A 20,497-nucleotide genomic window follows, 5' to 3' on the forward strand; every position below is an offset into this window, starting at 1 on the left:
CCACTCTGATGACTCTGAATCAAGCTGCTAATTTTGAAATCACTACAAAGATTGGAGGCTGAATCCACATTCAGTTCCTGACTATACCTCCCTTGTTTTTATTTTCTGTGCAGAAACCACTTACTTTTGTTCATCAGCTCTGTCTGACCGGGTATTGCAGACTGGGGCCATGGCAGATCCATAAACCCAGCAGTGAATTTTACAGGCTTGATCTGTCATGATTTAAAGTAGAAAACTAAACTGCATTTATTTCTTTATTTTTTACTGTGTTCAGCCTGGGGACCTGGAGCTGTGCTTCAATCTCATTGACTGACTGACTGACTGACTGACTTTGTTCTGGTTCCTTTTCAGGAGTGACAGCTCTTACTCTGCCTCATCTGGAAGGTCAGAGGGCATAAATGCCCAGCGAGATCTCTTTGAGGAGAGAGGGGAGGAGTACTTAAACACTTTTGACAAGAAGGCCCAAGCTGACTTTGACAGCAGTATATCTTCTCAAAGAATAGGCCAGGATCTTTTGTTTCAGCACCAGGAGGCCGTGCAGGATGCATGCATTTCTGGCACCCGCCATGCAAGCTTACGGTGTTCTCCCCTGGAGTCTGACTTTATACAAGCCGATAAAAAACCTGAGTATAATGGTTGGGACATCAACCACGATCAGAAATCCTTGGAGGCTGCAGCAGAGGCGGATGAAGAAGTGCCCAGGGACGAGCAGTCATTTAGTGCTGACCCATGGAAGAAAGAAGATGCTGCCAGCAAGCAACCTGCTGAAGAGACGGATTGGGCTCCTGAGAACAGAAACACCAACAATCAGCACCAGGAGCAAATGGGGAGGACCCGGAGATCCGGCCCAATTAAAAAACCAGTCCTGAAAGCCCTCAAGGTTGAGGAGAAGGAGAAAGAGCAGGAGAAGATTAAACTAGAAGGAGAAGAGATCTCCCACCCAGCAAAAGAGAAAGCACCTGTCTATAAGGTGGAGAATGATTCAGAAGATTCATCAACCTTGCTAAACTCCACTCATTACCTGCTGGATGAAAAGGGTTCTTCCCAAGCCAGCTTCTCCCAAGATGCTGAGAAATCTCAGGAGGAAGAGGAGGAGGAGGAAGAGGAGGAGAAGACTGAAAGGGCATGGGAGAATAAGCTTTCCAGAGAGTCTAATGACCTCCCTCCCACAAAAAGAAACAACTGGATCTTTATCGATGAGGAGCAAGCCTTTGGTGGGAGAGGCCAAGGCCGAGGGAGAGGCAGAGGCTTTAGAGAGTTCACTTTCCGAGGCCGTGGCACTGCCGTTGGTGGCAGGGGCGTCTATAACAACCAAAGAAGCAGCAGAGGGCGGGGCCTGCGGGAGTTCAATCAGCCGGAAGACTTCCCGAGGGGCAAGCCCAGGCGTAGGATTGCTAGCGAGACACATAGTGAAGGTTCTGAGTACGAGGAGCTCCCCAAGCGACGCCGGCAGAGGGGTTCTGAAAACAGCAATGAAAGCTCTCTCCTAGAGAGGGAGGAGAGCGACCTGAAGACGGGAGACTTCAAAGATTCTTGGCGGTCCAATAAAATCTACTCTGATGATCACAGCAGCCTGGATGCCAAGGTGAGGGCCCCGAGAGCCTTTGGGAGGTCGCTGCCCCCACGACTGAGCAACTCTGGGTACGGGCGAAGAGGCTTCATGGCAAAGGAGCCTTCCCAGTGGCAGGGCAGAAGCGGGGGAACCACATGGCAGGAGTACAGCCACTGCCCTTCATCAGACACTTTTGGGATCAGGCGACAGTCTGACAGGGACTATATCCAAGATTCTTACAAGCATGTGGACTCCTTCACTGGCAGGGGTTTTGAGGAGAATCACATTGACAACCGAAGGCCTTTGTTCCAGGAGGATTACACTGCAGATCAAGAGAACATAGAAAACAGGCCATTCAGGAGGCGGCGTCCCCCTCGTCAAGACAAGCCCCCCCGGTTCAGGCGCCTGAGACAAGAGAGAGAATCTGTCGGCCAGTGGAACCCCGAGGAAGGTGGAACCAGCCTGTTGCCCAGCCAGTGGCCCGGGAGACCCAAGCTGACCACGGTGGAGAAGAACGGTGTCTCTGGCCAGAGGTCTCCTGAGCTGTCCTATCAGAACTCGTCAGATCATGCCAATGAGGAGTGGGAGACAGCGTCTGAAAGCAGTGACTTCAGTGAGAGGCGGGAGAGGCGTGACGGTGTTTTGGAGAGTGAAGCACAGCTGGATGGCAGCCTTGCCAGTGGCAGCTTGGGAGAGAAGAGAGAGTTGGCAAAGAGGAGTTTCTCAAGCCAGAGGCCCCTTGTGGACAGACAGAGCCGTAAGGCTGAACCAGCAGGGTTTGGGGAGCAATTGGTAAGGGCCGGTGGAGGAGCTGCTTCCCGGTTTGAGAGCCAGCAGAATGGGATGCCAATGAAAAGCAAAAGGTAAACTCAAAGTCTGACGTACAACACGTGCTCTGTGCATGCGTGTCATGCAAATATCCCTGTGGCAAACTGGACTTGCAGGCAAGAAGGGGTTGACTCATGCAGAGATGTTGGCTGTTGGCTGTGCTTCCTTTCATCACACACAGATGACTTTTAGCACCAGTTATCCATCTGTGTGGTGGTCATTGGCTTCACAAACATGTATATACATTTGAGCCTGCTGCACTTCTGATGCCTTTGCTAGAACACTACTTGTGGTGGGAGTTCAAGCTTGTCTTTGTTTCAGAAGAGTGGTTGGTAATGGCTGGTGCTGCCTGAGCTGCCACCCTTCTTTAACCTCTTTAAATCTTATAATGCAACGGCAGATCACGCTTGTGCATCCCATCAATTCAAGTGCTAGAGGGTTAACAGAGACATCTTGGTCACAGACTCCAAATTCTCCAACCCTCCTCCAGTGAATCCCAGCTGGGGTATGGCCTGGCAGTGGTGGAAAGTTGGGAAGGCTTGTTTCCTCTGGAATAACCTGATGGGAATGCAGAGGTGAAATGTCATTTATTTAAGTAGATTTCTCTACTTCAAAGCTTTTCTTGATGCACTGCAGTAGCTGTGGCTTGTGTGCAGTGTGGGGAGTTCCTGGGTCTAGCCATGCTTGAATAGACTTTTTTCAAAACCATTGTTGCTGCTTGGCGATGAATGGAAGGCAGCACTCCTTTCAGAGAAACGAGTGCTGCATGGTATGGACCCGCTGGTCAGAATACTCCTGTGAATACTTACTTGGGTTTAAACCAAACTCTGCTGGGGATTAGGAGGTTCCTTGCACCTTCCTCTGAAACATCTGGTGGTGGCCATTGTTGGAGACAGGATACTGGACCAGGTAGACCTCCAGACTGGCAATTCCTATGTGATCTCTTTTTCTTAGCAATAGCTTTTGGAAATATAGGCCTCCTGAAGATTGAACAGATGCATTGTATTGGAATTAAAGCTTTGAAGTAGACCAGCGGTTCTCAAACTTCACTGCACCGTGACTCCCTTCTGACAACTAAAATTACTGCATGACCCTAGGACGGGGGGGACTGAAGCCTGAGCCCACCCGAGCCCTGCCACTCCAGGCCAGGGGGCCTGGGCAAAGCCAAAGCTTGAGCCCCACCACCCCGGGCAGAAGGGCCAAAGGCGAAACCTGAGCCCCGCCTCCCAGGGCTTTAGCCTTTCGACTTCAGCTTTGGCCCTGGGCCCCACCAAGTCTAGCGCTGGTGACTCTATTAAAATGGGGTCGCAACCCACTTTGCGGTCCCAACCCACAGTTTGAGAACCCCTGAAGTAGATAATTCATGCTTTGATGACACTACTTGATTGTTTTTTCCCCCCGGCTAATTATTAGCAAGTTGCTCCATAATAACAGAATAATGGTTATGCTGAGATACCAGGAAAAGGGACTGGGTGTGTGGTGGGAACTCACCCAGGTGAAAAAGAGAAGTGAGGGAAAGTGGGAGGGGGAGACAGATGTGCTGCTAAATATTGCTGCTTTTTAAACCAGATTTTTTTTCTCCCTATCGTGCTGCTAATCCTCTGCACCTCTTCTCTTCAACTTCCCAGTGCTCCTTGTCAGTTGAGCTGTAGGGAATGACATGTAGCCTGATGGTCAGAGGTGTGAAAAAATGCCCAGAAAAATAATTTGGAAGAGGCATTTTTTGGCTCAGTGTTTCTCTCTTTCTTGCCTCCGTTTCCCTCTCAGCCACCTAGCTGACCCTGCTGGAAAATATGCATTTATTGTAAAGAGAATTCAAGGAAACTTTAAAGCTTTTGTACAAGGGTAGTAGACGTTGGTAGCACGAGCACACACACAGAGAGAGAGAGGCCTGTAAATCTTCCTGTGAGACAAGCTAAGAGTACAAATCATGTGCAGTTCACCATTGCAAATGCTGTTGTTTTGTTTCCATCCCATTTCCCACAACAATGTTCTCATAGTCAGGCTTTTGCTCTAAAGCAGCATCTACATCAATTGAGAGTGGAGGGGCTTGGGGAAGGGAAAAGTGCAGGTTGCCCAGCTTGGTTAAAAAGGTGGTTAGGAGAAGCTAACCCATGTGTGTTTCCCCCCCTACCTGCCTTGTCCTTTTGAACCTAATCCCCTTCTCTCCTTTTCTCTCAGATCTCCAGAAGAAGGTGGGGGCCTGGGTAATGCCAAAAGTGGGAGCAGCCACTCTGTTTACAGCTTAGAGAGATCATCGCGCACCAGCTCAGAGAGTGCTGAGGGGCCAGGTAAAAAGCAGGAAAAAGAGCCTAAATCCACAGCCCAGAGACCAAGTGAAAAGGGAGAGACCATGTCACAGTTCGAGTTGAATTATGGAAGTAAGTGTCTAATTTAGTTTGTCTCCTTAAAGGGATGCTATCCAGTTAAACATCACATTCCAATGTCTTCCTTTCTGTTACTGGTAACACCAAGCATGATTCAAACTGAAGTCATTTTAAATGTCAGGTTTATTCTTTTCTCTCCATTTATTTATAACAACAAATTTCCAGTGGAATTGACCAAAAAATATTATGGAAACATTTCTACTCGTCTTAAGTATTTGCAAAAGCTTTTAATGTTTTCATTAAGACCCAGTTTTGAGCCAAACTTGATGTTGGTGTCCCTTTAACATTTCTTCTGTGGGAAGAGTTAGGGGAGTGCTTATAGAAATGTCTCTCTCTACACAGCGTTACAGTCTATCTCAAGTCAAGAGTAAAAAATAGTCTGGTTGGTTGGAGAGAAGTTGAGAAACCATAGCCATCTAAAGCAGAGGAGTGTGATCTGAGCTCAGGACTGAAAGTCAACTGAGTTCCAACCCTGGTTCTGATACTGGCTCTCTGTGGCCTTAGGCAAGTCACTTAACCTCAGGGTTAATAATCCTTCAGGGGTGGGTTGTAAAGGTTAATCAGTTAATCCTTGTACAGCACTTTAAAGACTGTGGGTTAAATTTTCAAAAGCACTTAAGTCACTTTTGAAAATGGGACTTAGGCTCCTAACTCTTGGGTTCTTTTGAAAATGTTACCCAGTGCTATGTAATTCAGCATTAGGGGGAGTTTCTGGGTTATTCTCTAGAGTTAATGCCGTTGGTGTCATATGGAAAGCCCAGATTTTGGCTGCCGGTCCCAGGCTGTGATTCTCGAGGCCAGGGATAGTGTGCTCAGATTCCATTGGAGAGAAGTGATGCAAGGCACTTCAGAGTAATCCTGCCGGTAGATATCAACAGGCTGCTGTTGCCTAGTTTCTAAAGTAAATTTAAGTTGCTGTTGGCTAAGCTATTTCACTCCTTAGCTTGGATCCCTTTTGGAATACCTTTTTAAACCGTAAATCTTGTTCAGATGCCATCATTGACAATCGGGTTTCAAGCACAGCGGAGGAGAATGAAGTGGGCTCTATCGTAGGAGAAGGCTTCATTGAGGTCCTCACTAAGAAGCAACGCCGCTTGCTGGAAGAGGAACGTAGGAAGAAAGAACAAGCTGCCCAGGTGAGGAGTGGGAGTTGGGAGTATGGAACACAGTCTGATCCCCCGTAAAGCCTGCAGTGGTCTGAGAAGGAGAGGTGCACAAATACACACTCAGAACGTTTTTGAGAAAGTAGTAGCATGTGTGGTTAGACTAACCCTCACAGTATTAGGCATAGAAAATGTGATTTGTAGCTGGACAGGGGAAGTTAGCCTGTAAGCAACATCCTGTAGCTTTCTGGCTGTTGCTATGTTTACTTTGGCTCCCAAAGCTTTTGCTGGCTGTTTCTTTTGTTACTAATACGCAGCTTGGCATGCAAATGAGTGAGCAGACCCAAAGAAGGGATTTTGTAAAACTTCACACAACACACAGTCAACCTGTGGAACTCATTGCCAGGAAATGTTGTGAAGGCCAAAACTATAGCATTAGTTAAGTTCATGGAGGAGATAGGTGTATCAATGGGCAATTAGCTAAGATGGTCAGGTATGCCACCCCAGCCTCTGATTGCCAGAAACTAGGAGTGGACCACAAGGGATGGATCATTCAGTGATTGCCTGTTCCATTCATTCCCTCCAAAGCATTTGGCGTTGGCCACTGTTGGAAGACAGGATACTGGGCTAGATGGACCATTGGTCTGACCCAGTATGGCTGTTCTTACTCATGTTCTTAGGTCTGGGTGGGTAAATTGAGCATTTCTTCTTCCATTTGGAAATGCTTATAAGGGAATTGTGGGAGTAGGCCAGTTTTCATCTTAGGCTGACAGTTGAACAATCTTTCTTTAAAGGTAGAGTTCTTAAGTCCAGATCAGAGCTTCTCAGCAGGCATCGACTAACAAAAGCTCACTTTCCCAGATTAAGGTTTTGTACTTACCTCCTGAACAGTAAGATTTTATCTGGCTAGGAGGCAGCAGAAATACACATACAGAAGGGTGGTTCCAGGATTAAAATAATAATTTGTAGCCAGACCATTTTTAGGGACTTAAATGTCCCTTTTCTAACTGCTCATTAACCCTTAAGCAGTGTTCTGAGACTGGATTGCTATGACTGAATTGTTAGTCAGGGTCTTCTGTCAGTGTAAATGATGTTCCAATGGATCCTTCTGACCCTTCCACTACTCTGTTCTTGAGGAGTGGAGTATGAGGAGACAAATCTAAACTGATACGCTGAAGAAAGGCTCTGATTGCTCCCATCACCGTCTCTCCAGTCTCCCATTGTGGAGAGTTAGTACATCTAGAACTGGAAACAAGCACCGTATGAAACTCCTTGGTGACTCTAAATGAGGAGGAATTGCAAACACTAGTGAGGACCGAAATACAAAGGGGCCTGGAGTTTGTCTATGTTACAAAACGTTATTGTGTTTGACCATGATTGTGAAGAATAATGACATGATGCTAACCACAATTCATTGGTCCATGTGGGCCAGGATAAATTGGGTTCAGTATTGTGTTAGCTAATTGTGATTAAACTCCAGGGTGATGCTATGAAGAACACAATTTATCCTGGTCGGTACTGACTACCAACTCGGGCCAACATTGTGTCCTGTGACTTGCTTGTATTTCAATATTTTACCACCTTTGAATACTATTCTCCAATCCCTTAAAAGGAGTAGAAACATGGGCATTAAGCACCAAAATGAAATTCAGCTTGGAAAACTGCAGGCTAATACATTTGATGGGAGAGGGGAATAATCCAAACCACAACTATTCAGTAGAAGGAAGAATTCTGGGAAGCAATAATGCTAAAAGTGAACAGCCCATTCCTGGAGTTCTGCAGTTATGGGCTCTGTTATGCCCAGATACCATGTCATAGGATGGAGAGGGAATAGCTTCCCTGGGGTGCAGCTGTACCTGGAATATTGTGTGCAGTTCTGGGCACAGTATTGACCAGAAAGACAAACTGAAGAGAACTCTAACAATTTGTTGGTTTTTTTAGGTGACTAGAGGAATTGAGGAAAGATTTAGGAGCAAACTTTGTATAGCTTGGCTAAGTGACGACTAAAGGTGCGATGAAGACATGAATCTAGAAGTATTTGAAGACTGTAAATTCTGCAGAGAGGGAGAATTTATTTTAGCATAAATGGGGATCTAACTAGGAATGGAAGGATTAAATTCAGCAATAAAATGTTATTGGGAAATACTTTGAGACAGTCAGATCTATTGTGTGGTGTGTTATCAAGAGATGTGATAGAAGCCTAGTTCCTTGGTGCATTTAAAATTAGGCTAGAAAGAGTCTGAGTGAATGTGCAATAGGGAACAATCCCTATTGTGGCAAGGAGATGTGCTAGGTAAACTAACGGCTGGTTTCCTCTCCGGTGTCTGATTCAGTGAATTATCAGTCTCTTTTTTACTGTGAACTAGTGAATTGATCCTGCTGTGTCAACAGGACTGGGGAAGGATTAAGGAAAAATCTGAGTTGGAGGTTTAATTTTTTTTTTGCCTGTCCCTCTCCCTGCTGCTGAAGCCAGCCGTTCTTAATAAATACTGAAGAGCTCTTCTTCAGCATTCCTGCTGTGCCACCACTGCGGGCCTCCCAGCAGCAGCTGGAGACAGGAAACAAAACACTGTGGCAGTCTCCTCTTATGGTGTGCCTTGCTGGGATTGTTTTGGTAAAGGCAGCCCCAAGCTTGGATAACTCGGGAGGGGCACATCTGCTTCAAGAGCTAAATAAAAGCCTGGAAAAGAAGCCTGTCAGCAGCAGGTTAACCTGAATCAGTAGCAGGTCTTATAGCCTGAACCTCTCTCTCAGGGACCAACCAAAGGACGTGTCCTTCAGTCTCGTATCCCGCCTCGATTTGCAAAGAAGCAGAACAGTATGTGCCTGGAGCAAGGCGATGTAACTGTATCCGGAAGCAGCCTGGGCACAGAGATCTGGGAGAGCAATAGTCCAGGTAAGAGAGGGTCTCCATTATTTGCCAGCACCGGGACACTTCATCGTTATGGATCTGGGAATCCTTTCATGTTGAGGGGGAAGGGTGAGTGTGTGCATACGTGCCTGAAGGAGAAGGGCTTCATCTACATTCCACCCTGAATCCAGAGGGGAAAGGGACGTAGCAGATCTTCTGGGCTCATGTGTACAAGACATTGCTGTTAAGATCATCATCCTCCCACTGCTCTGACCATGTCACCCTCCTATTCAAATCCCTTCCCTGGTTGTTTCTTGTACCATATCAAGTTCTAGCTCCTTGACCTTATCTTCTAGGCCCTGCACAATTCTAGCTGATCTACATCCTGGTTCTAATTTCTTCCACGTTCTCATCCTCTTGCTCCCTGTGGCCCTGAGCCTTCATCCAGACTGTTTTCTTTGTACCCTTCTCCCACTGTGCTTCTCTGCAAAGCCTCCCCCTTTCGTCCTTCCAACTTTCACTTCTCCCTGAAAATCTTTCCACCTCCTCTCTCACTTCATACTCTGTCTTACTTGCATTGGAGTGCCCTGGCTCAGCCTGTCTGTCCTGGAGTGTAAACATTTTGGGGCAATGAATGTGTCTTGCCCTATTTTTATAAGTAGAATGTGAATTTACAGCACTGTATAAATGATGTGCTTGATACTCCATTTCAAGCATCTGAATCTTGTCTCTGCTCTTCCAGCCCTCTCTGTTCAGTCACCTGGCAGCGATTCCTGGAGTAAGCCTGTAAATGCCTTTAATGGCACTGAATCCAGTTCCACTGAGGTAAGGGGCACCTAATCTACTGTTCAAGTGTTGTGTGATGTGTATATATAAAATATTCATGTTAGGTGGCTCACGCTTCTCATTGCTGCTATCGCGTTTAGCAGGTCTGTCAGCTCTCCTTGTGCAGTTTTAAATTGACTGTCCACAATTCTGATTAAGCATGGTGCTGTTCTAAAATGGTGGGACAAATTGTGCTCTGTTACACGTAGGTGTAAATCCAGAGTAACTGCATTGTAAAACTCAGAATTGCACTCCTAACTGGGAGCAGAGCATGGCCCAGTATGTGGAATCGTGTTTGTGTGCCTCACACCTGTGAGAAGTGTGTCACTGTAATGTAGTGTGGATGTCTCTGAATGCTGCAGTAACCTTTCACCTGTAGAGACCGGAGTTCAAATCTGGTTTGGGTCATAAGTGAAATGAGTTTGGCAGTCTCAGCGTAGTAGCCACGTGGGGCATTTTTCATTGTTCTAAAGCTGCAGTGGGATTGGTGACCTGGATGGTTTCTGCTTCAGGGTAGCCTAGAGCTGGAATAGCAAGGGGCACTGCAGGTTAGGACTTGCTCCTTGATAGCTGTGGTTGGAAAATGGGAACATGTTCTCGCTGTTGTTTTTCTCCCTGTGGAGTTGGGTTTGAATCTGGGGCTTTAACACATTTCGTGCTTTGCATAGCAGGGTTTTAAAGGCAGCCAGGGGGATAGTGGCATTGACTTGAGTGCGGAGTCTCGGGAATCTTCCGCTACCTCCTCTCAGCGCAGTTCTCCATATGGCACCCTCAAACCAGAGGAGATGAATGGGGCTGGCCTGGTGGACCCAAAACCTGACTGCCAGAAGGAGCAAGTTCAGAAGCAATCTGATAAAAAGGTAATCTGGATTTGCAGCCAAGCCAGAGCACGTAGTGACTGGTACCAGAGACCTTGTGAAATTGGGTTTTTGTTTTTTCATAGCATTTTTAAGGTAGAGATCGGGTTATTCAGTCTTTGTGTCTCAGCCTCTCTGCTTTCCCATCAAGGATTCAGATCAAGGCTCAGGACAGAACAAGGAACACAAGCCCGGACCAATCGGCAATGAACGCTCCCTGAAAAACAGAAAGGGTTCGGAGGGAACGGAACGGCTGGAAGGGAATATCCCCCCTGTTAATGGGGTGGAAATTCACGTGGACTCAGTTCTTCCTGTGCCACCCATTGAATTTGGAGTAAATCCTAAAGTGAGGATTGAATTTAATTTTATCTTCTTGGTGGTTTGAAATCCCTCTTGTGAGCTTGTAGAGATGCAAAAGGTGGTTTAGCCAGAAGGATTATCTAGGGCAAGCTTCCAGCACGTGCACTGTAGATTTGCCTTATAGATTTCATTACTGACACAAACCAGGTTCTCAAGATGTCTTGGTAAATATTTATTATCCTGAATGGGGTGGGGACAGTAAGGGAGAAATTAAGGCCTGTTGTCCTGTGTATGCCATCAGGGATGCCTGTCGCTGAGTATGGAGAGCTATTTCGTTCTTGTCCGTCAGTAAATTTTGCTGAAAGAAAATCTTTAGTTTCTATCATCACGATCCAGGTAAATGTTCACTAATCAGGAGCAACTTACAGGGGGCCCTTGGGCCTGGATTTGAATAGTGCTTGTTGCCTTTTTTCAGGACTCTGACTTTAGTCTGCCACCTGGCTCTGTCTCCAGTACTGCGGCTAACCCTGTCGCCAAACTGCAGGATGCCTTGGCCAGTAATGTAAGTAAATCTTCGTAATTGAAATGGAAAAAAACATATTTATTTGCAATTGATTTGATGTTGAATGCTGTAGTACCCACTTACATGGTTTAAAAACAGCAGTGAACATACAGGCCCTGTCTCTCAAAAATTTTTGATAAAATCAGTGCCTGGTTAGCTCAGACATACCCAAGCCTTTAAACAGTGACTCAAACACCATTCATCAGCCTGTGTAAAGTAAGAAGGTTTGCATATGTCAGAGGTCACCAAATTCCCCTCTTTGGGGCACCTGCAGGGGAGGGGAAGACCAGCAAAGTTGCTTAGAGAGTCCTGTTGCTGGACCTGGAAAGTGGAGTTCTAGCCACTGGCTGCCAGAGTGCTCAGGGTGTTGTCTTTGCCACTGGCTTCTGCTCTCTATGGTTCACTATTAGCCAGTGAGGTTCCATGCGCTTTTAGAGCTCATAATAAAATGGGTAGATGGCTGGAGGACAAACTGTTAAAAGAAAATGGATTGAGAGCCCAGTATCTGCTTGTGGTTCAGTTGTGTTCAGTGATTTAAACAAAAACTTCCTCTGAAACATCTTTATTTTGTAGCCCCTTGTATTTCTTGGAGGTTTGCCATTTTTTTCCGTACAAGTGTTTTATATAAGCAGACTTACTCTGCCATTTACATAGGTTCACCCAGTGTGGAAGGCAAAACACTCTTTACAGCTGGTGCTACTGTGTACCAAATTCAGCTCTGGTGTAAGTACAAGTGCAGCTCCATGGAGATCAGGGGAGTTACGCCTGCTTACACCCAGGTTGCATTTGTCCCAGCATTTCTGTTGTGCTTATGGTTAAGCCAGCTATACATTTTTACAATGTTGAGGCAACTCCATAGTCCATTTAACAAGCTGAGAAACGACAAAACAGTTTGTGCTGCTGTTACTTAGGTCTTCTTGCTGAGGTTCCATTTGACTTGTTGCCTTCCTAAATTCCTGTGTTGTTACAGACAGTCTTAGTGTTCAGCATTTTATAAATCTCCTTTCAGGCAGGGTTAACGCAGTCCATTCCCATTCTGCGAAGAGATCACCATCTCCAGCGGTGCATTGGCCTGAACCCAATGTCTTTCCCCACTGCAGACCTCACTCTTAAGGTAATCAAGGCATTAGCTTTGCTTGTGTTCATTTTGAAAGTACAACTGTCTTTGGCCACAGTAGTAAAGGGAGAGAGAACCTTCACAACAGTCCAGATGTTTCACTGGTCAGTTGCAAAGTCTGTAATTGGCCCCTTTTAAAAACAGTGTGTGTACATATGTGAATTCAGCAGAGGGGAGAGGATGCCATTTTGAGGCCCTTGATACTGACATCTTCTCCAGCCATAAAATGGGTAGAGCAAACTTCTCCACCTCAACCCTGCCCAGTGCCAGAGAACAATTCAGTATTCCTGGCCTCTTTGATCCTGGGCAGTCTGCTGTGCCTCCCAGCAAAGGGGCCAATTAGTGCCAACTGCAGTGGGTTTTTTGTGAAGTGGGCACTTATTCAATAGCCATTAGGTGGTAATAGTTTTTAGTGACTACCAGCCTCTACAGGTGAGTGGCTCCCTATCCCATTATCATTTGCTTCTGTTGAAATTGCCTGTAGTAATTGCTTTCTCTGCTCACTTCTATAGATGGAGTCTGCACGGAAGGCTTGGGAGAATTCCCCTAGTTTACCAGAACAGAACTCTCCAGGAGGTGCTGGCTCAGGCATCCAGCCTCCTTCCAGTGTCGGCGCTTCCAGTGGTGTCAGCTACAGCTCTTTTGGCGGTGTTTCTATGCCTCCTATGCCTGTGGCGTCCGTAGCACCTTCTGCATCTATTCCAGGTACCTGCCTCTGTTTGCCAGAAGCTGGGAATGAGTGACGGGGAATGGATCACTTGATGATTACCTGTTCCGTTTGTTCCCTCTGGGGCACCTGGCATTGGCCACTGTTGGGAAACCAAATACTGGGCTTAGACAGACCTTTGGTCTGACCCAGTCTGGCCATTCTTATATTCTTGTTCTAGCTCCAAAGATCTGATGGTAGCAGGGCAATCCAAGCTGACCGCCTTGGCACTTAATAGTTTGTAGCTCAGCTCACCTATTCCTGAACTGCCAACCTTTCTGCAGGTGGCATTAAAATACACTGGAGAAGGATGGGTGATCATTTAACAGCCCATAATACCTTCCTTGGAAAAGTAATACTCAGGATAAGTGGCTGATGAGTAAAACCTTGTCACTAAGGTGAAGGACAGGCAAGTAGATTTTGTGTATAGTCTGGTAATTTTCCTATTTTGCAATGCTGGCATAATAAATCTGTGTAGCACTGTTGAGCCAATTGCTTGCTAAGATACTGATGAATGGCCTTGGTAGGTCTATAGATTTCTATCCTATTCTATATTGTACTGTGCCCATTGTACTGTACCCCTGGGATCTGCTTTTGCTGAAGTGAATAAGGTTAGCTTGTCACATTCTTCCTTCCCTTTTATTTCAAATTCTAGGTAACCACATCCCACCCCTGTATCTGGATGGCCATGTGTTTGCGAGTCAGCCACGCCTGGTCCCTCAGACGATACCTCAGCAGCAGAGCTACCAACAGGTAAAGGATCAAGGCAGTTAATTATTTTCTGGATGGGGAGGTTCTCAGAGTTTCCCATTTATTCTTTCCTCTTGTAGTGAGCCAACTTACTTCCAGCCAAGGGGAGCTAGATTGTGGCTCCGTTCAAAGTCTATGGAAGCTACTCCCCAGTGGGTGCTACAGGCAACTAACAGGGGAGCAGGCTGATTGGAGAGGGGAAATACCAGTTTTTGCACTAGTATCTTTTGACTGGGTTTAAGAGGGGTGGGCTCTGTAAAACTTGCCTTTGAGTGACAGAGTGTAAATTTCCCAGCACTATTCTTAGCAGAACATGAAAACCAGTTTGAACCTCAGACCAGTTCCCTGTGGACGAGTGTCTGTCCCCAAAACCACCAACTGGTCAGTACTAACTGGGAGCTCTGACAGTTTCAGCAAACAGGGTGTTGGATGGGCTGTGGAGAATCCCTTCAGAGCCCCATGAGAGCTAGGAAAATCACTGACGTGATGGGCCTGTTCTATATACAGAGAGCTTCAGTCCCCTAAGGGAGTCAGTGTGATCCTTTTTTTGAGCATTAAATTCCTATTCTCTCTCTCTGAGCCATCATTCACTTTCTATTCAGTCATGTACTGGCCAGAGAAATGACACTGGGGGCATTTGGGTGGAGTTGCAGCTTGGATAACTTTTGTGGTGGAGCGACTAGATGAAGAAACAGATGGTCTTTTAACCCCACAGGAGAGTTTCTGACCGCCTTCGTGCCTTTCAATCACCTTCATTTCCTCTGCAGGCTGCTGCTGCTCAGCAGATTCCGATTTCCCTTCACACATCTTTACAGGCCCAAGCTCAGCTTGGGCTGAGAGGAGGCCTGCCTGTCTCCCAGTCCCAAGAGATCTACAGCTCCATACAGCCCTTCAGGTAACAGTTCCTGGGTTTGTTTCCCCAACGGCAGAGCTCTCGTGTTTTGATCTGCAAAGTACATCTGCAGGGATGTTCTTTCCCCCTCCTTTTCCCCTCTTGCTAATGTCATACCTTTGCAACTTTCCATCCCCTTGCCGCCCACACCCACAAGCGTTTGCACAGTACTGTCTCTTCTCCTCCATCAGATGTAGACAGAAGGGTTCTTGTGTAAATAGGAGAATGATTCATAGATTCATATGGTAATGTTAAAGCCAGCCAAATCCTGTGTGAATCACTTTCACTCTTGCCAAACTATTGTGAACTTGTGAGGTATGTCCACTCGGTGTTTTAAAACCCCTGGCAGCCAGTCTGAGCCCGAGACTACAGACTTGAGCTCATGGAGCTCACACTACAGTGTTATAAACAGCTGTGGAGACATTTGGGCTCAGACTCTGAAGCCTGAACAGGGGGTTGGGTTTCAGACCCCGAACTCTGGCCCGAGCCTGAATATCTGCTCAGCTGTTTTTAGCACTGGAGTGTGAGCCTGAGTCTGTAGACCCAGGCTCTGAGGCTCACTGCCATGGGTTTTAAAATGCAGTGTAGATGTGTCCCTGGCGACCTGGATCCTCCCTTACCGCAAGCATTTCTACAGTTCTGGGCCCTAACACAGTGCTTTGATTTACACTGTTTGGGTGGGAAATCGTACACCTCTCCCCCACAAAAATACTCATGCAAATGTGGGGATGAAGACTTCAACATTTTCAGGGTTTTTCTGTCTACTAGTCATGTTACAAGTAGCTCTCTCTTTACCTTTCTGCCGCACTGCAGCACAGTGGCCTTTCCAAGACACCATCTGTGGATAAATTAACTAGAATTGGTCAATTCTAGTTGATTTCACACTGCTCCTGGTGGACAAACACCATGGTGCTGGCTCATAATTTTGAAGGGACTTCCCAGTGTGGGTGACTGAGATAATGCAGGATTCCTGCAGTTCCCATGGATGTTTGTCTGTATCCCACAGAACACTTGCACAATGCATTTGATTGCCAGCCTATGCTAAGAAAAGTCCCAGGTCTGGGAAAGCAGGCATGTTACAAGAAGGTGCATTTGGCAGAGGGATGCAGGGATGGTGGCTGCATACTGGTCTTCATTTGGTGCCCTTGGCCTGACCTTTAGATAAAAGAAACTGATCTGCTGAAAGGTGAACTTTTGGCCAAGAAGCTTTGGTTCTCCCCTGCTGATGGAGATCACTCCAGTACCCTAGGACACATTCAGTGAAACAGTTTTTACCATCCGGGGTGGTTTGAGCTACTTACCACTACAGTCACTTCACTGCCACTATATGACTGAACTTCGTAAAGAGAGAAATATTGATTCCATTGAAGTCAGTGACAAAACTCCTATTGACTTCAGTGAGATGGAGACTTAGCCCTAAAAGCTTTAGGATTTGTATGAAAGGAGCTGTACAAAATTAAATTCTAGAGCTGAAAAAAACGTGGAGCTACAGGTTTTTATTCCCTAGTTGATCTTTGTAGTAGAGATTACCTTTTAGAATGCTGTTTGTAACCCAGCAGCCAAATGCAGTTGTATGCAGTCTCTAATAAGCTTTATCATTGTGCATTAACCTGTTTCTCTTCTTTAGGTCTCCGGTGTACATGCACCCCAGTCTGTCCCAGCCCAGTACCATGGTCCTGACGGGAGGTGCTGCTCTGAAGCCCCCATATTCTGCCTTCCCAGGCATGCAGCCCTTGGAGATGGTAAAAACACAATCTGGGTCCCCTTATCAGCCAATGAGTGGAAGCCAGACACTGGTTTATGAAGGCCAGATAAACCAAGCAGCCAGTATGGGAGCCTCACAGATGATGGACTCCCAACTTACACAGGTTAGGAACAAAACTAGCATGCCCCCCCTGTTTTTTTGCATGTGTTCACAGAAATGCAGTTTCTGAGACTGGGTCTTAGTTGCTGTTTGTGGTGCACCATATACTTTCATCAGTAAGCCCTTTGTAAGGAGACAATAGTGATGTTAGAAGTACAGCACAACAGACTTTGAGGTGCTTTACTTGTTACGTGTACCTCTGTTTAAAACTCACAATGGTTAACTTAGTGAAATTAAGTATCCTCTTTCTGCTGATGGCAAAGGCCTGTGATTTGTGTGTCCACTACTGACGTGATTGCTGCTTTGCGTTTTCTTAAAGCTCTTACTGTGCTTTTGGGATCTGAGGCCATGACACTGCAGTGATAGCTGCCCTAAGAGCCCCAGCTTCAGTAGGCCAACACCTCCCCATATCTTTAGTAGTAACCATTTTAAAATCATCAGTGTTTTCAGGGTAATTTTGTTTGACCTTTAATTAAAGACCCATCTCTTTTTATTTCAACTAATTGAGCGTTTTGGCCTAATTAACAATTTCTGCTAGTCTGTTGGGTGGTATCTTAATAGAAGTTTCACTGTGTTTTCATGTCATCCTCTTGCTTTTTTCTTTATTAAATATAGTTCAGAAAGGCACAATAAATCCTACTGTCAGGGCAGCTGTGTTTATGTGGATACGGAGCACAACTATTGAGTTGCTTCAGTGGAGAAGTATTGTAGTTGGCTGTAAACTTTGCTTATATTGCGCAATACAGTAAATGTTTAAAAAATACAATGAAAACCAGCATATTCCTAATCTTTTTATCTTAAAGAGGGACTTTCATGCTGAGGCAGACTCAAGAACAAGGATTGTTAATTACGGAAAGTAACTTAGCTGGGGAAAATGAAGTTACTGGCCAACTAAGTATTTGAAGAAGTGCTTTATCCCTTGTTACCTGGTCTTTCCTTCCTGGATCATGTAATGAAGCCGTAATCCTCTGTCATTACAATGTGGTGTCATGGGAAGTCCCAAATCCAGCAATTATGCGAACTACCAGATCGAGTAAGAGGGAATGAGAGGCTGCGAGGGAGAGAAGTCTTGTTTTAAAGATCTCTGATAACTAGCAAAAGTGGCAAGGAACAGAAGGAAAAGCCACATGCAAAGTGAATAGGTTTCTTGGACAGCGTGATAAGTATGGGCATCCACTTCATTTAAAAAAAAAAAAAAAAAAGAAGGGCAGCACGGCTTGCTAAGGATCATGGCAATGTATGTGAACTGTGCCTGAGTTTGTAAATGGTAGCCTCTTCTTGCCTCTTGTCCTCCCTCCATGTTTTACGAGCCCTTTTGAAAATTTGGTCTTTTTTAATAGCCATTGAGTCCTGAGTTAATTTTTTTAATCACTTTTAACCACCACCATCATCAATTGTTTCAAGAAGGGATTGAAGCCTGTCATGGAACGTAAAGCTGAGGCCAGTGTGAACCTTCCTGATGTTCCAGTCCCTGAAATCACACCAGCAGAGGAGTATAGCAGATTTTTAGATGTGGACATCGAGCTGAAAACAAAAGGTGAGCTGTCTGACGCCATTGTGGCTGCCATCACCACTCAGAGGGCTTGCCATGCAGTGACCACGAGGAAGACTGAAGAAGAACCGATGAAGGCTCCAGGCGATCAGGAAAGCCCTGTGTCTGAGCACAGTCTTGCTAGAACAGCACTTTATTAAAAGAACAGATGGTGTGGTTACAGGGTCTGGCAACTCTATCTTAAAATGATTTTCAGGATGAAAGTCCCTCTTTAATGTTCACATCTGCATTTGTTCTATAGCAGTGTGTCAGGTTTAAGATGTTTCTTTTAGGTATGCTTTTAAGCATAAAATGCTGTGCTTTTAAGGTATTAGTAGGGAACATGTTGAGACGGACCATTGTTGTTTCCATTAAGTAATCACATGTAAATTATCATGCAGCTAACAATGCCTATGCCTGGGTCCCAGCTTCCTCTGCCCCGGTATGGTTCTGGCCAGCAGCCACTGATTTTACCACAGTCTATCCAGCTTCCTCAGGGGCAGAATCTGTCTGTAGGAGCTCCCCGCAGGATTCTTCCACCTGGATCTCAGCCTTCTGTCCTCACTACCAGCAGGGAGGTAAGGGCTACGTACTGCATGAACACCTTGGCATTCTTTAAGGAGTCTTGCATTTGGGTTTGGTCCCTCCATAGTTTTTTTTAAAAAAAAAAAAAAGGGCAGGGGGAACCTCTTGTGGGGATACAGTTTGCCATCATTGGGGGGTAATGCTTGCTTACTGGGTCCTTATCTTCCAAACCAGTGATTGGAGTGGAAGCAAAGGGGCGCCATTCCTCCTGTCTCCAAAGCCCAAGCCAGCAGTCTCTCCAGTTCTTCTGCTGTTCATGATTCCACTTCCAGGAATCAGAACCCTATCTGGATCCAGTTTGGAATTTCCATTTAAATTAAATGTAAACTCCAAGTTTTCTTAGAGATCAGATGGGTGGTTAACCACACGCACACCTGGAACACAGTTCATAAAGTGCAACACAGTTGTAAAATGTCTCCATCTGAGTGGACGTGTCAATGTTGTGGCTGGTTAGATGTATCCTTATAAGGAGTGTTTTCTAGTGGAGACAGCATGGGTGGCTAGAAGTCAGGCCTTTGTGTTCTCTTCCTGATTGTGCCTCAAATTGGGGCAAATCATCTTGCCCGAGTGCCTCAGTTTCCACATCTGTAAAATGGGAATAATGATACTTGCTTCATAGGGGGTGGGGGCAAGGCTAAAGATTGATTGAAGTGTTTGTGAAGTGCTTTGAGATCTTTGGATATACAGAAGATATTTTCTAACTCATTTCCCTTCTCAGTCCTCCCAAATGGAAATGAAAGGGTTTCACTTCACAGATGGTAAACAGAACATGTCCTCCGGAGGATCTGTACCATCACCACATACTTACAGGTAAAGGATCCAGAGCGTAGCCCCATAGCTCCCGAATGACGTCTTGGTTGAAAAGTGTTGAATGGGACAGGGTATAGTACTTAGCACTTGCAGAGAAATGGTGTTTGTATCATGCTTTCTTCTGCAGGATCTACTGATGTCTTCAAACGTAGAATCTACGTTAGACCAGATACTGATGTAAAAGTGTCATGGGACAGCTTTGTTGTTTGGGGGGAAAAATCCCCACAAACCACCCTAATTAGCTCTGTGGCACTTCGGCGAAATGCAGAAAGTTACTGGGATTGCATCAGAGCCTTGAGATTCTAATGGAATTAAATTGGTGCTCCTTGCCGAAGTGGAAATGCTGGGATGTGGAATAAATGTCAGGATTCTAGTTTTGTCCTCACAAGCCCAAGGAGCTGAGGGACTAATGTCCAGAAACTCTAAAACCTCAGATTCTGAGCCTCCTTGACTCTTAGTTGCATTTTCTTCCCCATCTAGTGAATGTGCTTTCACTTGGGTTGGCGTTTTTAAGAGCTCAACTGGCCATATAAGGATGTTCTAATGCACAACTGGCCCTGCTTCTTGCGTATTCTGAAGGGACCTTGCTTTCACACTGACCGTGTTCCTGTTCCATTGGTAATGCTCCATGTATGCTCTCATCCCTTTGATTTCTAGGCCTAGCTCTGCCAGCCCCAGTGGGAAGCCATCTGGACCAGCAGTCAACATGGGTTCCGTGCAGGGACACTATGTACAACAGGTAGAGTATGTTAATATCTTTTGAATCTTGTCCTGAGAGTATCTGCTCTTGCATGCTGCCCGATTCATAGAGATCCTATCATTGTGTTTTGAGCTGGCAGGCAACCATGTCTGTGCTGTTGGCAGTGCTAGGATGTGGAATTTGCTTCCCCTTGACGTCCCTCTGTGTGTGTGTGTGTTTGCGTGTGTGTGCTCTTTATCTAGATATCTATGGTGATCCCATTAGCAACACTGACTGA

At 45.8% G+C, this 20,497-nt stretch overlaps 1 protein-coding gene across 6 annotated transcripts in view; it reads left to right on the forward strand.

Moving 5' to 3' along the window:
- PRRC2B (proline rich coiled-coil 2B) overlaps window positions 1-20,497 on the forward strand; it is a 68,445-nt gene that overhangs the window by 42,631 nt on the left and 5,317 nt on the right. Inside the window, exons 16-32 of one of the 6 annotated variants that reach the window (XM_074973533.1) lie at window positions 352-2,415; window positions 4,562-4,761; window positions 5,758-5,903; window positions 8,625-8,766; window positions 9,464-9,546; window positions 10,215-10,406; window positions 10,555-10,749; window positions 11,179-11,265; window positions 12,275-12,379; window positions 12,895-13,087; window positions 13,744-13,841; window positions 14,606-14,733; window positions 16,358-16,598; window positions 18,002-18,131; window positions 18,527-18,703; window positions 19,429-19,520; window positions 20,178-20,265. In XM_074973533.1, coding sequence (XP_074829634.1) covers window positions 352-2,415; window positions 4,562-4,761; window positions 5,758-5,903; window positions 8,625-8,766; window positions 9,464-9,546; window positions 10,215-10,406; window positions 10,555-10,749; window positions 11,179-11,265; window positions 12,275-12,379; window positions 12,895-13,087; window positions 13,744-13,841; window positions 14,606-14,733; window positions 16,358-16,598; window positions 18,002-18,131; window positions 18,527-18,703; window positions 19,429-19,472 — 4,225 coding nt within the window. In that variant the 3' untranslated portion in view covers window positions 19,473-19,520; window positions 20,178-20,265. Of the gene's footprint in view, window positions 1-351; window positions 2,416-4,561; window positions 4,762-5,757; window positions 5,904-8,624; window positions 8,767-9,463; window positions 9,547-10,214; window positions 10,407-10,554; window positions 10,750-11,178; window positions 11,266-12,274; window positions 12,380-12,894; window positions 13,088-13,743; window positions 13,842-14,605; window positions 14,734-16,357; window positions 16,599-18,001; window positions 18,132-18,526; window positions 18,704-19,428; window positions 19,521-20,177; window positions 20,266-20,497 lie in introns of those variants that run through there. The other 5 variants (XM_074973532.1, XM_074973530.1, XM_074973531.1 and 2 more) reach the window with 5 other exon arrangements.

The sequence above is a fragment of the Natator depressus genome, chromosome 16 (genome assembly GCF_965152275.1).
Source record: "Natator depressus isolate rNatDep1 chromosome 16, rNatDep2.hap1, whole genome shotgun sequence".
Taxonomy (NCBI): Eukaryota; Metazoa; Chordata; order Testudines; family Cheloniidae; genus Natator; species Natator depressus.